This window comes from Kogia breviceps, chromosome 16 (assembly GCF_026419965.1).
Source record: "Kogia breviceps isolate mKogBre1 chromosome 16, mKogBre1 haplotype 1, whole genome shotgun sequence".
NCBI lineage: Eukaryota > Metazoa > Chordata > Mammalia > Artiodactyla > Physeteridae > Kogia > Kogia breviceps.
In genome coordinates, this window is record NC_081325.1 from 67,817,163 (window position 1) to 67,830,378 (window position 13,216).

Here is a 13,216-nt window from a genome sequence, read left to right on the forward strand (position 1 = left end):
CCAAGCATCGGGAGTCAAACGTTCTTTCTTCCTTCGCGATTATAGTTTGGCAAGATCTAAGGGAGCGGTTCTCATTGGCGGCTGACCAGCAATGTGACCAGTTCAATCAACATTTCTGGAGTTGGGTTGCAGGCGTCACAATCGAGACCAATGACCATCCATCCACTGTAGGGTTTTCCAGTGTCAGCACTGTTGGCATCCGGGGCAGATAATTCTTTGCTGAGGGGGCTGCATGTCAGCATCTCCGGTTTCTACGTAGGAGACGCCAAAAGCACACTCCCAGTTGTGACCATCAGAAATGTCTCCAGAGGTTGCCACGTGTCCCCTGTGGGGGCTATTTTGATAGCCCCGGTGGGGAACCGCTGACCCAGAATCTTGCTACTTAAAGGGTGGTTCCACGTACCGGCAGCAGCAGTGTCACCCGAGGGCCTGTAAAAATGCAGCACTTCAGACCCACTGGTCACAAAGCTGCATCTTAACAAGCTCCCCACGTGATTCACAGACACATTAAAGAGCGCACTGGCCCACAGTGAAGCCAGAATGAGATCAGAGATGAAGACATCTCACTTCTGGGCTCATCTCTGGATTTACACAAGAACCAAGAAGATCGGCTTCTCCAAATCCTATTGTGATGACTCAGGTCAGAAGAGGAAAAAGAAAGTTGCATTTCCTTCTACTTACTTGAGACGTCTGGTTAAGTGTCACTGTTATTCCAGGAAAAGATATATTCATGCTATCATTTCCTATATTCAATACTTTAATTTGGACTTCATTTCCTTTGGGGAAGATGGGAAGAGTTTTCTGAGCAAAATAAAAGAGAATTGGCAGTGAGGTCTTCAGTGCATACTGAAGATGACCTTAACCGTGGCACTGGAGTCACTTTCCCCCTGGCCGAGGAAGGTGGACTGGCTGGGGCACACAAGGCACCCACCACGAAGCCCAGGAGGTCCCCAATCCTGCACTTCATGGCGCCCGTAGAAAGTGATGCTCGTACAGAACGCAGAAGCAGTCAGCAAGAGGCTGCTCTTGGTCCTACCTAGCCACCTCCAGGTCAGACCTGGTCAGAGGATGCCAGGTTATGAAGCCTAATACCCGAGCAGCCAGAGTAACCATCGCCTAAATGAAGGTTGACCTTGTTGTAGCCCCTGAGGTCTGCTCTCCCTCGTAACTCTAGAAGCTCAGACCTCAGCCCTGGACATAGTGCTCTAAATATCCCCTCACAATGCTTGGGAGCCCCCGTGTCTCTCACCCTGCTCAGGGTTTCTGCCTTTTCTCTCAAACCCCAGTGTCACTGAAGTAATCCACGTCTATCTTAGCTCCACAATTCATTTCCCATAAGGCTAGTGATGTCCAAGAGAAAGTGAGCATGCCTAAGCTCAAGGCAGCATTACTGACCACAGCCAAGAGGGGGGATGACCCAAATGTCCATCCACAGAGAAATGGATAAACAAAATGTGGTATCTCCATATGGCAGACTATTCTTCTGCCTGAAGAAGGAAGGAAATTCTGACATGTGCTACAACATGGATGAGACTTGATGACACCGTGCTCAGTGAAATAAGTCAGACACAAAAGGACAAATACGGGCTTCCCCGGTGGCGCAGCGGTTGAGAGTCCGCCTGCCGATGCGGGGGACGCGGGTTCGTGCCCAGGTCCGGGAAGATCCCACGTGCCGCGGAGCGGCTGGGCCCGTGAGCCGTGGCCGCTGCGCCTGCGCGTCCGGAGCCTGTGCTCCGCAACGGGAGAGGCCACAGCAGTGAGAGGTCCGCGTACCGCAAAAAAAAAAAAAAAAAAAAAAAGAAAGAAAAAGGCCAAATACTGTATGACTCCCTTTATATGAGGTACAGAGAACAGTCAAATTCAACGAGACGAAATAGAATGGTCATGGCTGGGGGACTGGGGGGACGTAGAACGAGGAGTTGTTGTTTAATGGGTACAAGGTTTCAGTTTTGCAAGATGAGAAGTGTTCTAGAGATGGAGGTCACCACCATACGGATGTGGCTAGTGCTACCAAACCGTACAGGGAGAAATGGTTAAGACGGCAAATTTTATGTTATACCTATTTTACCACACTTAAAAATGTAAAAAGAGAGAGAGAAGGGAAGGAGGGAGGGAGAGGGACAGAGACAGAACTAGAGAAAGAGACAGAGAAAAAGAGAGACATGGGGGTGGACGGGTGGGAAAAGGAGGGGCGGGGTGGGGGGGAGAGAGAGAGACAGAGAGAATGAGAGACAGAGAGAGAGATTCTACCTCTCATCTTACAAACTACCTAACACCCTGTTTCTGAGACCTGCTCTCAGACTAGCAGCGTTAAGAATCTAGTTCAGTCCCATTCTGAGTCCAACAGGCGTGTGCATTAGCTTGGGAGCTAAACCATCATCAGGAATGTTAGAATACAAAAGGCACCTTCCCATGAACAATTCCTCATGACAATTTACACATTTTTGAAGGACTTTGTGAGTGACGAACCTCTTTTAACCAGATCTCCTAGGAGTTTAAATAGCAAAAGAACAAGTTCCACAAACTTCCCTCCCCTTACAAAAACTGTATTATAAATGGAAGCCCCTGTGTAACTGCCATCTAAGTTTTCTCCTGCTTGAGCGCACCCTTTCGGCCCTACTCCCGGCTGTGCCCTTTGCAGTGCCAAGAAGCCCCAGGGCGCGCTGACTGAAAGGGACTGTTGTGCCCTGCAGCGCGGTGTCCACAGCCCCAGGACTTTAGTTTATCAGCAAATCCCTGGCCTCCCTCACCCTCTCAGTCCTGCAGAAGGACGCTCCACCAGACCCATCAAGAAAGGCCCCTGGAGAATCAGAAAGCAACTCGCCTCGATTTCCACCTGCACGATTGCAGCTGCCACAAAAGCCATGGAAGCCAGGAGCATTCCGACGATCATCTTCTTCAAGGAGCTGGCGGGACAAGCCGTAGGTGAGGAAGCTGATGGTAAGCCGACAGAGGAAGCACTCCTCTCCCGCCCGCCTCGCCCAGACAAAACCAACCCCCCCCCCCAAACACGTGGATCCCAAGCGTTATCTCTGTCTCTTATTCATGACCAGGACTAAGGAGGGTAAATGTTACAGCTTCTCATTTGCATTTGGACATTTAATTTCTAGAAACTACTTTGGACCACAGTTACTATTTCTATCATCTACACATACAAGGGAGCCTCAAATGAGAGGCTTTTTCAGGGTGCCATTAATAGCACTTTTACGTTAAGGGCAAGTTTTCAGGAACGTCAGCACATAGACATCTGATTCAAAAGTATGTCTTTGAAAACTCCCTCACATAGGTGGTGTCAGGGGAGAGAAGCCAGACCTTCTCTCTACTGAGGCTCTGGGAGCTGAGGGAGCGCAGCCCATTTGCAAAGCCCTGGGACAGATGGAGTCCGAACCCCAACCCGAGGGTCACGTACGTGAAATTGAAGCCGCATTTTGCGATCAGAGGGTACACCACGGCATCCATGATGGGGACCAGGAAAACTATCAGCATGGCGTTCACCGTCTGCAGAGGAAGTGGGGAGGAGCTGTGACTGTCTCAGTGGTGGCTTCGAGCTCTGAAAGCGACTTCAATATTTTCTCTTACCTGCATCTGATCTGGCTGAATTTCCATCATTCCCTAAAAAGAGGGGGAAAATCTCATTGATAATTTCGCACAGAGGGTCAGTTGGGGGGTTGGAATGTTAATGAGAGGGAAGCAAAAAGCGGGCAAAGGGGCTGAAGCAAAGGAACAGGCACCGGGGGCTGTAAAATAGCTCCAGGTCCCAGACTTACAATTTTCCCGCTCATAGTTGTTGCTTGCAGTGTCCACCTGGAGCCCTTAAAAACAAGTTAAGTTTACTGCGTCATTCGCGAATGTGGGTTTTAAACATTTTATAAGTCAGCGCGGAGTCTTTTCCAAATCAGGAATGAGGTATGAATTGCTATGGGGTTTAAAGATGTTTTTCAGGATCAGGCTCCTCTCCCAGCTCCATTGTGATTGTAGGTAAGAAGAAACAACTTGCATTTCTGCTGTTCAGTTAACAACAAATAGTTACTCCAACCACTCACGAAGAGCCTACAAAGTACCACTTTGAGAGAAGCTCTCCTTCATAAAGACAAAAATGCATTTCTTTTTTTTTTTTTTTTTTTTTTGTGGTACGCGGGCCTCTCACTGCTGTGGCCTCTCCCATTGCGGGGCACAGGCTCCGGACGCGCAGGCCCAGCGGCCATGGCTCACGGGCCCAGCCGCTCCGCGGCACGTGGGATCCTCCCGGACCGGGGCACGAACCCGCGTCCCCCGCATCGGCAGGCGGACTCCCAACCACTGCGCCACCAGGGAAGCCCAAAAATGCATTTCTGAGGTTTGCTGGGAAGCTGACATCACCTGCAAGGTGAAAGCATCTTCACACCCTGAGGATATTTTATGTTCACTGGGATCATAGTTTCAGGGACATTATTACTGTTAGGAGCCTACTGTTATGTTAGAAAACAAAAAACAAAAAAAAACCAAGACGGGAGTATCATTGTCATTAAAGTAAATTTTAAGAAGTAAAATGGTGATATAATGCAAATGTAAAAAAAAAAAAAAAAAAAAAAGAGCCTATTGTTGACAGCCTAGGTTGTCCTAAAATGTAATTCCATCAAGAGAGCGATGGATTTAAACCTGGGCAGCCTAGTTATCTTCAACCTATTTTGTAGTAAAAGATGATGCAGGGCTGTACAAGGATATGTTATATATTCCATGGAGAACTGGATATGTGAATTTTTCAACATAATCTATCATCTCTACTAGGAGAACATCATAGAAAGTCAGGAAATATGCCACCGGCTGAGTTCTTAATATAAGCCAATCACTGATTACTTACTACACATTCTCTCTTTTGATCCTCACAGCCTTGTCCTTGGTTATTACCCTTTCAGAAGGGTTAAAGGATTACACCAAGTGACACAGATAAAAGGTATTCAGTGCATTTCTAGTGCAAGCCTGATTCTAAGAACCAGTTCCCGCCCAACATGCAAAACTTGTTCTTAAGATGTTGGTCTATTGTAAATAGAGCTGCAATGAACATTTTGGTTCATGACTCTTTTTGAATTATGGTTTTCTCAGGGTATATGCCAAGTACTGGGATTGCTGGGTCGTATGGTAGTTCTATTTGTAGTTTTCTAAGGAACCTCCATACTGTTCTCCATAGTGGCTGTACCAATTCACATTCCCACCAGCAGTGCAAGAGTGTTCCCTTTTCTCCACACCATCTCCAGCATTTATTGTTTCTAGATTTTTTGATGATGGTCATTCTGACTGGTGTGAGATGATATCTCATTGTAGTTTTGATTTGCATTTCTCTAATGATTAATGATGTTGAGCATTCTTTCATGTGTTTGTTGGCAATCTGTATATCTTCTTTGGAGAAATGTCTATTTACGTCTTCTGCCCATTTTTGGATTGGGTTGTTTGTTTTTTTGTTATTGAGCTGCATGAGTTGCTTGTAAATTTTGGAGATTAATCCTTTGTCAGTTGCTTCATTTGCAAATATTTTCTCCCATTCGGAGGGTTGTCTTTTGGTCTTGTTTATGGTATCTTTTGCTGTGCAAAAGCTTTTAAGTTTCATTAGGTCCCATTTGGTTTTTTTTGTTTTTTTTTCCCATTTCTCTAGGAGGTGGGTCAAAAAGGATCTTGCTGTGATTTATGTCATGGAGTGTTCCACCTATGTTTTCCTCTAAGAGTTTGATAGTGTCTGGCCTTACATGTAGGTCTTTAACCCATTTTGAGTTTATTTTTGTGTGTGGTGTTAGGGAGTGTTCTAATTTCATACTTTTACATGTAGTTGCCCAGTTTTCCCAGCACCACTTACTGAAGAGGCTGTCTTTTCTCCACTGTATATTCTTGCCTCCTTTATCAAAGATAAGGTGACCATATGTGCATGGGTTCACCTCTGGGCTTTCTATCCTGTTCCATTAATCTATATTTCTGTTTTTGTGCCAGTATCATACTGTCTTGATTACTGTAGCTTTGTAGTAGAGTCTGAAGTCAGGGAGCCTGATTCCCCCAGCTCCATTTTTCGTTCTCAAGATTGCTTTGGCTATTTGGGGTCTTTTGTGTTTCCATAGAAATTGTGAAATTTTTTGTTCTAGTTCTGTAAAAAATGCCAGTGGTAGTTTGATAGGGATTGCATTGCATCTGTAGATTGCTTTAGGTAGTAGAGTCATTTTCACAATGTTGATTCTTCCAATCCAAGAACATGGTATATCTCTCCATCTATTTGTATCATCTTTAATTTCTTTTATCAGTGTCTTATAATTTTCTGCATACAGGTCTTTTGTCTCCTTAGGTAGGTTTATTCCTAAATATTTTATTCTTTTTGTTGCAATGGTAAATGGGAGTATTTTCTTAATTTCAATCTCAGATTTTTTCACCATTAGTGTATAAGAATGCCAGAGATTTCTGTGCATTAATTTTGTATCCTGCTACTTGCAGCTCTATTTACAATAGCCAGGACATGGAAGCAACCTAAGTGTCCAACAACAGATGAATGGATAAAGAAGATGTGGCACATATATATACAATGGAATATTACTCAGCCATAAAAAGAAATGAAACTGAGTTATTTGTAGTGAGGTGGATGGACCTGGAGTCTGTCATACAGAGTGAAGTAAGTCAGGAGGAGAAAAACAAATACTGTATGCTAACACATATATATGGAATCTAAGAAAAAAAAATGTCATGAAGAGCCTAGGGGTAGGATGGGAATAAAACACAGACCTACTAGAGCATGGACTTGAGGATATGGGGTGGGGGAAGGGTAAGCTGTGACGAAGTGAGAGAGTGGCATGGACATATATACACTACCAAACGTAGGGTGGATAGCTAGTGGGAAGCAGCCGCATGGCACAGGGAGATCAGCTAGGTGGCTTGTGACCACCTAGAGGGGCGGGATAGGGAGGGTGGGAGGGAGGGAGACGCAACAGGGAAGAGATATGGGAACATATGTATATGTATAACTGATTCACTTTGTTGTAAAGCCGAAACTAACACATCATTGTAAAGCAATTATACTCCAATAAAGATGTTAAAAAAAAAAAGATGTTGGTCTAAATTCCATATTTACAAATAAGGAGATTAATGTCTATAATCAGTTTTTTCCAAGAGATGGTTTACACTTTTAATAATCCTTCCTGCACAATAAAACCATACATGTGTGTAAATTTCTTCTTAAATCCCAGTTTCTAAAAGAAAGGATAGCTTATTACTTTGGCTACTGAGCATTGTGCATTGGGTTTTCTAACCCTATTTAGAAAAATTCCTAGGCACGCCTCTTCCAGCTGTGGGAGAAAGAGCAGGGTGACAAGTCAATGATGTGTTCTAGTTCCTGCTCTGATAAGAATGACTTTGGCAGGCATTTCACATTTCTGGATGGTGCTTCTGGCCCAAGAATCCCATTTCAGCGTGGAAGATATCAAGTCCCTCTCAGTCTAAATATTCTGTGGATCCCATAAAAGACAATACAGCTTTTACATGCTGTATCAGGAGAAAGGCTCTGCATTCTCACTTTGACTGGCAGGAGTCCAGGATACTTGTCTTTCCCAAGGCTCCTTTACCCGACCCCGCTTACTTTTCTTCATTGTTTTGTCACAGAAATGTGGATAGAACCATCTAGATAATTAAAAAGAAAAAAAAAAAAAAGAAAAGAAAGAAAGAAACCCAAGGTGCTCTAACAGTTACCAAATAAATGAAATGTAAAAAAGGAACTGGAAGAGAACATTTTCAGGAGCTAAATACTAAGTAAGTACAGCTTGCTATGCGGTAATGCCCAAAGAATGTTTTGTTAATGAAGATGTACAGAAACAGAGTTTCATATTACCTGCTGATCAAACAAGGCCCAGAACATGGGGAGAGGAATATACAGGAACATCACTCTTGTAACCATCTTAATCTGAGAGATGAGCCGCTCCTGCAGTTGGAGTGAGTGAGGGGACAAATCAGACATGACCTGTGCCAGAGCTCTCAGCCAATGCTATTTTCAGCGTAGACATATTTGCATCTAGAGACAAGCTGGGAGGTGAGTAATTGCTCCAAGAACCCTATCACAGGTTTCTTTAGAAAACCCCAAATTCCTAAGGTGTTGAAAATAAGAGTGAAAACATCTTTAGGAGGTAAATTATTCAAATTTAAATGTAAATTCACTAAATGTAAATCCCACCACCATCACTTAACTCTTCCATATTCAAACTAAAGTTATGTGGTCATAATGACATATAACTAATAGCAGATTATTCCACATGAACATCTATGAAGAGGTGATATTGTTTCCAGATAAATTACATCCATTGTTTCTCAAGTTCTTTTCAATATAAATAAGCACGCTCACACAGAGTCTTATTTAAAATGCTAATAAAGTTTATGAAGATACGGCTGATAATTCTGTCCATGTAGCCTATTTAATAATACGCATGACGATCACTGGGGCCGTTGTAGCAATAATCATCACTTACGTCGTATTTCTCGTTAGCCCAGTCCAGCCAGTGCTCCCTCTTGGGAAATCTCTTACTCCAATGCCTAACCCTATTTTTGATGGCAAACTGAAGGAAGGAAGAACAATCAAATTTCAAAACAGAACTGATTGCTTTATCAGTGCAACACATTTCAATGAAACTCCCTTTAATGGAAGACTTACGAGAGAAGCAAAATATAAAATTGTAGACGTTAGTATAATGACGATGCTAAAGGCATAACATGCATTTGTTTCAAACCTCTCACTAACCGAGAGCGTTTGAGCCGGGGTAAACAAAATCACGCTGTTACTTACTACTTTACTCTCCGGATTCTCTAGAGAGGAGCGTTCAGTAGAAATACAACATATGACACATTTGCCATTTGAGTTTTCTGGTAGCCATGTTAACAAGTAAAAGGGAAACAGGTGAAATTCATTTTAAATATGTTTTATTTAACCCAACAAACCCCAAATATGGCCTTAACATGTACTCAATGTTAAAAAATTAACGAAAAAATTTACATTCTCTTTTCATACCAAGTCTTCAAAATCTAGGGTATACTTCATGCTTACGCCACATTTCAATTTGGATGCTAAATTTTCATCAGAAATGTTTGATCTGTATTTACATTGCCTAAAATTTATGCTTGAAAAACTAGACTTACACACCTAAGTTGTTTCAAACATATTTAAAAGCTGTCCAATAACTGAATTGAGTACTGGTTTTGAAACTTAAGAGAACCCACTACGTAGAAATACGTGTATAAGAAATTACATAATTTAAATTAATTTAAGTGAAATCCAATTTAAAATTCTGTTCCCCAGTTGCACTTGCCACATTTCAAATGTTCGATAGCCACTACCATACTGGATGGTGAAGGCCTATTATAATGTATTACAGTCACACGAAGGAGAGGGAGAACTCACTACATAGAAACAGAATTAGAAGAAAATAAAGATTATAGTTGAACATATTTTCAAACATGGTAACACTGATCCAAAAAACATACCTACCTACCATTACCCATTACAAAATTGGAGGCTTCCAAGATTCCTTGTTTGTAAGATGCCTTTAGGAAAGCAAAGTGCATTCACAGTGATGTAACAGCAGGAGAAGGCGATGGTGATGCCAGCTGGGGACATGCATGTGACTTTGTGACTTAAAAGCAATAACTCAAAGCTACGAGATGACTTAGGATGATGGGAAATAACAATATCACGCTCATGACTAAATAGCTTGAAGTTGTTCTTTTGGCGTTGGGACTAAGTCATCAGTTACTTGGGAAGAAAGAACTTAGAGGTCACTGGAATTGGATCATTCCTATTAGACTGGAAAAAGCTTTTTGGTGGGAACAGTTCCAATGTTAGAGGAAAGTGTAGGAGGAAAAGGGAATAGCAGCGAGGCGGGAGAATTTTTGACTTTGATAAAGTATACATGTATAGTTTAACACAATAACACCAGGAAAAGGGGACAGTAAGTGATTAAAATTATCTTGAGGCTGCCTTTACATCCAAAAGATTACCCACACTTAAAAAAAATAAATGAGTGACACATTACTCCCTGATTATACAATGTAGATATTCCTAAAAAAAAAAAATGGGTAGCACATTTGAGAATAAAGTTATGTGACTCCATTATTTAAAAATTCCTACACTCAATATTTACTTCCTGCCTTAAAATGTGCCTGTGTGGACACATACCGTGTAGATGCACATGGAAGAAACCATATTCCGCATGTTCCTATTTGGTGAAATAGTCTTGGAAACAAGACTTCTGATGGCTGCATAGTATGACAGAGATGCACTATAAGTTAAACACTGTTCTGTTTTCAGCAACTTGCTGGACATCAATTTTTGTCATAAATTTTTGTCTAAGTATTACATACATTGATAATCTTTTAATGTGAAGCTGTGTTCATTTTTAAAAGTTATTTTCTTGGCCTTAGTTCCTGCAAGTAGGATTACTGACACTTTCCACACTTCAGACTCTGGATATACACTATGAAACCAGACCTCTCCATTTTGTTTCACTGCTCCCTGACAAACATCAGATGTTGTCTGTCATTTTGAGAGGTAAAGAGCCCCTTTGATTTGCAGCCACACGAAGGAGAGGGAGAAGCATCACCACTGATCTTATTTTATAAGTTCAATAGCCATTTCCATCCCTCCCTTTTTGAGTTCTGTTTGTGTCCTTTTCCATGTGGTTTGTTTTATAAGAAACTTCAATTTATCAAAAAAGGAAAGAACAAGAATAAAATGTCTAAAGGAAAGTCAAAGGTTCACTGAATTTTAATTTAAAGGAGGTAGAAGGCTCTGGGGTGACTAAATGGGATGGAGAGAGAGGACTACTGAAATACTTACCCCAACACACCTGGCGACTTTAGCCATGACATTACCCTGGGGCTGGACCTTCTTGTACATTCCACTGCCAACGACAAATACAGCTGGGGAGGGCAAAAGAAGATAAGTCAACAGGGAGTTTGACAGAACTATCTGTGAACTAGAATATGTGTTTTTATTTGAGTTACAATCTTGTTTTGGAAATAGCGGGGTTACTCATTGAGTTGGTTTACTTCCCTCTCTCCTGGTTTCCAAAGTGCTTTTGATTCTAATAATCACAGCAGCTTCTGAGTAATATTATATTGTGTTCTCATATACGAACATTGAAGCCTAATACTATCTCCTTCCCAGAACTTGGGGCAGCTTGCAGACACTCAGTAGAGCTATTTGAGCACAAGTACTATCCCTCTTTACAGGGATAAATGCTTTCACAAAGCAGATTAATGCATTATTCTACAAATACACAGAACACAGCTTTAATTTTCTGGCTGCGATAGCAAGAGAAAGTTTCTTCTTTTTTTTTTAAATCTTTAGACAAAAATAGGAACTAATCTGTTGAAACTTCTACTTAATCGCATATGGCAGAATTTATTCTGTGGTCATGGTACAGAAACAGTTACCATTAATTGCATGTGCAGTTATAGTTTTACGAAAAGTTAAAAAGTTCTTTTTCAATGAGGCCATTCTTCCATGGACCTTCTTAGAAAATGCATAATACTGTGAAAATAACTTAGGGGGAAAAAAAGCCTTTCTGCAAGAGACTCTGAAAACCATAATCCCTATGCTGGGATTTCTGATTATTCAATACCACAATTCAATAATTTTAAAACATCGATGAACTGTTTGACTTCTACTTGTTTTCCTCAATTTAAGAAGGCTTGAAGTTTTGACAGGTGCCAACTCTCAAGCATATCTCCAAGTATGTGCCTGGATTGTAGATGTTCTTTATAGTTAAAGGAAGAGAAGTTTACTTGTATTCTCACCCAACGCTAATTTCCCTCAATCCAGACATGGAATACCCAGTTGAGTATTCCATTTGAGTTTACCTCTTTTTGCCAACCAATATTTTAATCTTTAAGCTTCTGATTAACTAATGAACTTGTTCAAGCATAGGACTGTTGCCAGTAGGAACTTCTAGAGATGATGGTAAGGCATAGGATTTGGCCTCTTTTCAAATTCATTATAAGAAAAAGCATAATCTTTGATGTAAGGATGACTCATAGAGATGAAAAGAGAATTTACCTGATGCCAATTTAACACAGCATCTGGCATAAAACAATAGTTTTTGAAAACCTATCTCTTTACCCAGAATTAGAGGAGAGAAGGCATATATGAGCCTTCTAGGGGAGAGGGGCAATACTTAAACAATTACAGAAGAACATGGATGTTAAAAGGGGGGCGAATCCTGAGCTTTCGCCTAAGTGTAAGGATAAAGCTAAATTACTACAACATGAGCAAAAGAGATGAAAAAGGGCATACTCAATACTATTAAAAACTGGTAAAAAAAAATCAGAGAACGTGATAGTGCTGACTGCTACCTCATCTGAGAGGGAGGAGATGCTATGAAGGCTTGAGATGGTTATTGGGTTCTGTTTCCTTCTTTTGCTTCTGTTGTAGATTGAACTGTGTTCTCCCCAAAAGATGTTGAAGTTCCTGTCCCCAGGACCTCAGAATGTTACCTCATTTGGAAATACAATCTTTGCAGATGATGAAGTTAAGGAGAAGTCATTAGGGTGGGTCCTACTCCAAAATGACTGGTATCTTTATCAAAAGGGGACATTTGGACACAGATGCACACACAGGGGGAAGGCCACGGGCCGATTGAAGTTATACTGCCACAAGCCAGGGAACTATTAGAGGTAGCAGGGAAGCCTGGAAGAGATTCTTTCCTAGGGCCTTCAGAGGGAGCATAGCCCTGCTGACATACTGATCTTGGACTTCCAGCCTCCAGAACTGTAAGATAATTAATAAATTTCTGTTGTTTAAGCTACTCAGTCAGTGATATTTTGTTCTGGCAGCCCAAGGAAATGAAGACACCTACCATCTTTTAAACTGGACTATCCCTTGTAGAAACTCTTCAGACCTCCTAAAAAGCCAATGCCAAGAACTTATGTGCAAATGACTATACACATATGTTCCTCCCAGAGGGAAGACAGTCTTGTAGAAACATTTAGAGATGATACATTATGGAAAACTAGATGTTCACTGGAAATATTTAAGTGACAATTGGACCAGGTTGCCATGTGTTCAGGCAAGTTGTAGATGAGCACATGTTGATAAGAACAAAAGCTTTCAGCCATAGTTTCACCTAGTCTAGCAGATTCTATCACCTTCATCTGAATCTGCCTAAATAGTTTCAAACCTTTAAATGTTCAACTCAATTGATCCCCTTTCCTCTGGACTCTTTTTTGA

At 41.6% G+C, this 13,216-nt stretch overlaps 1 protein-coding gene across 1 annotated transcript in view; it reads right to left on the bottom strand.

Moving 5' to 3' along the window:
• The window catches only part of SLC15A1 (solute carrier family 15 member 1), a 35,867-nt gene that overhangs the window by 15,809 nt on the left and 6,842 nt on the right, over window positions 1-13,216 (bottom strand). Inside the window, exons 7-14 of the mRNA XM_059041782.2 lie at window positions 10,826-10,908; window positions 8,466-8,552; window positions 7,835-7,924; window positions 3,768-3,812; window positions 3,580-3,612; window positions 3,410-3,498; window positions 2,825-2,906; window positions 682-801 (exon numbers count right to left, since the gene is read on the bottom strand). Coding sequence (XP_058897765.1) covers window positions 682-801; window positions 2,825-2,906; window positions 3,410-3,498; window positions 3,580-3,612; window positions 3,768-3,812; window positions 7,835-7,924; window positions 8,466-8,552; window positions 10,826-10,908 — 629 coding nt within the window. The remainder of the gene's footprint in view (window positions 1-681; window positions 802-2,824; window positions 2,907-3,409; window positions 3,499-3,579; window positions 3,613-3,767; window positions 3,813-7,834; window positions 7,925-8,465; window positions 8,553-10,825; window positions 10,909-13,216) is intronic.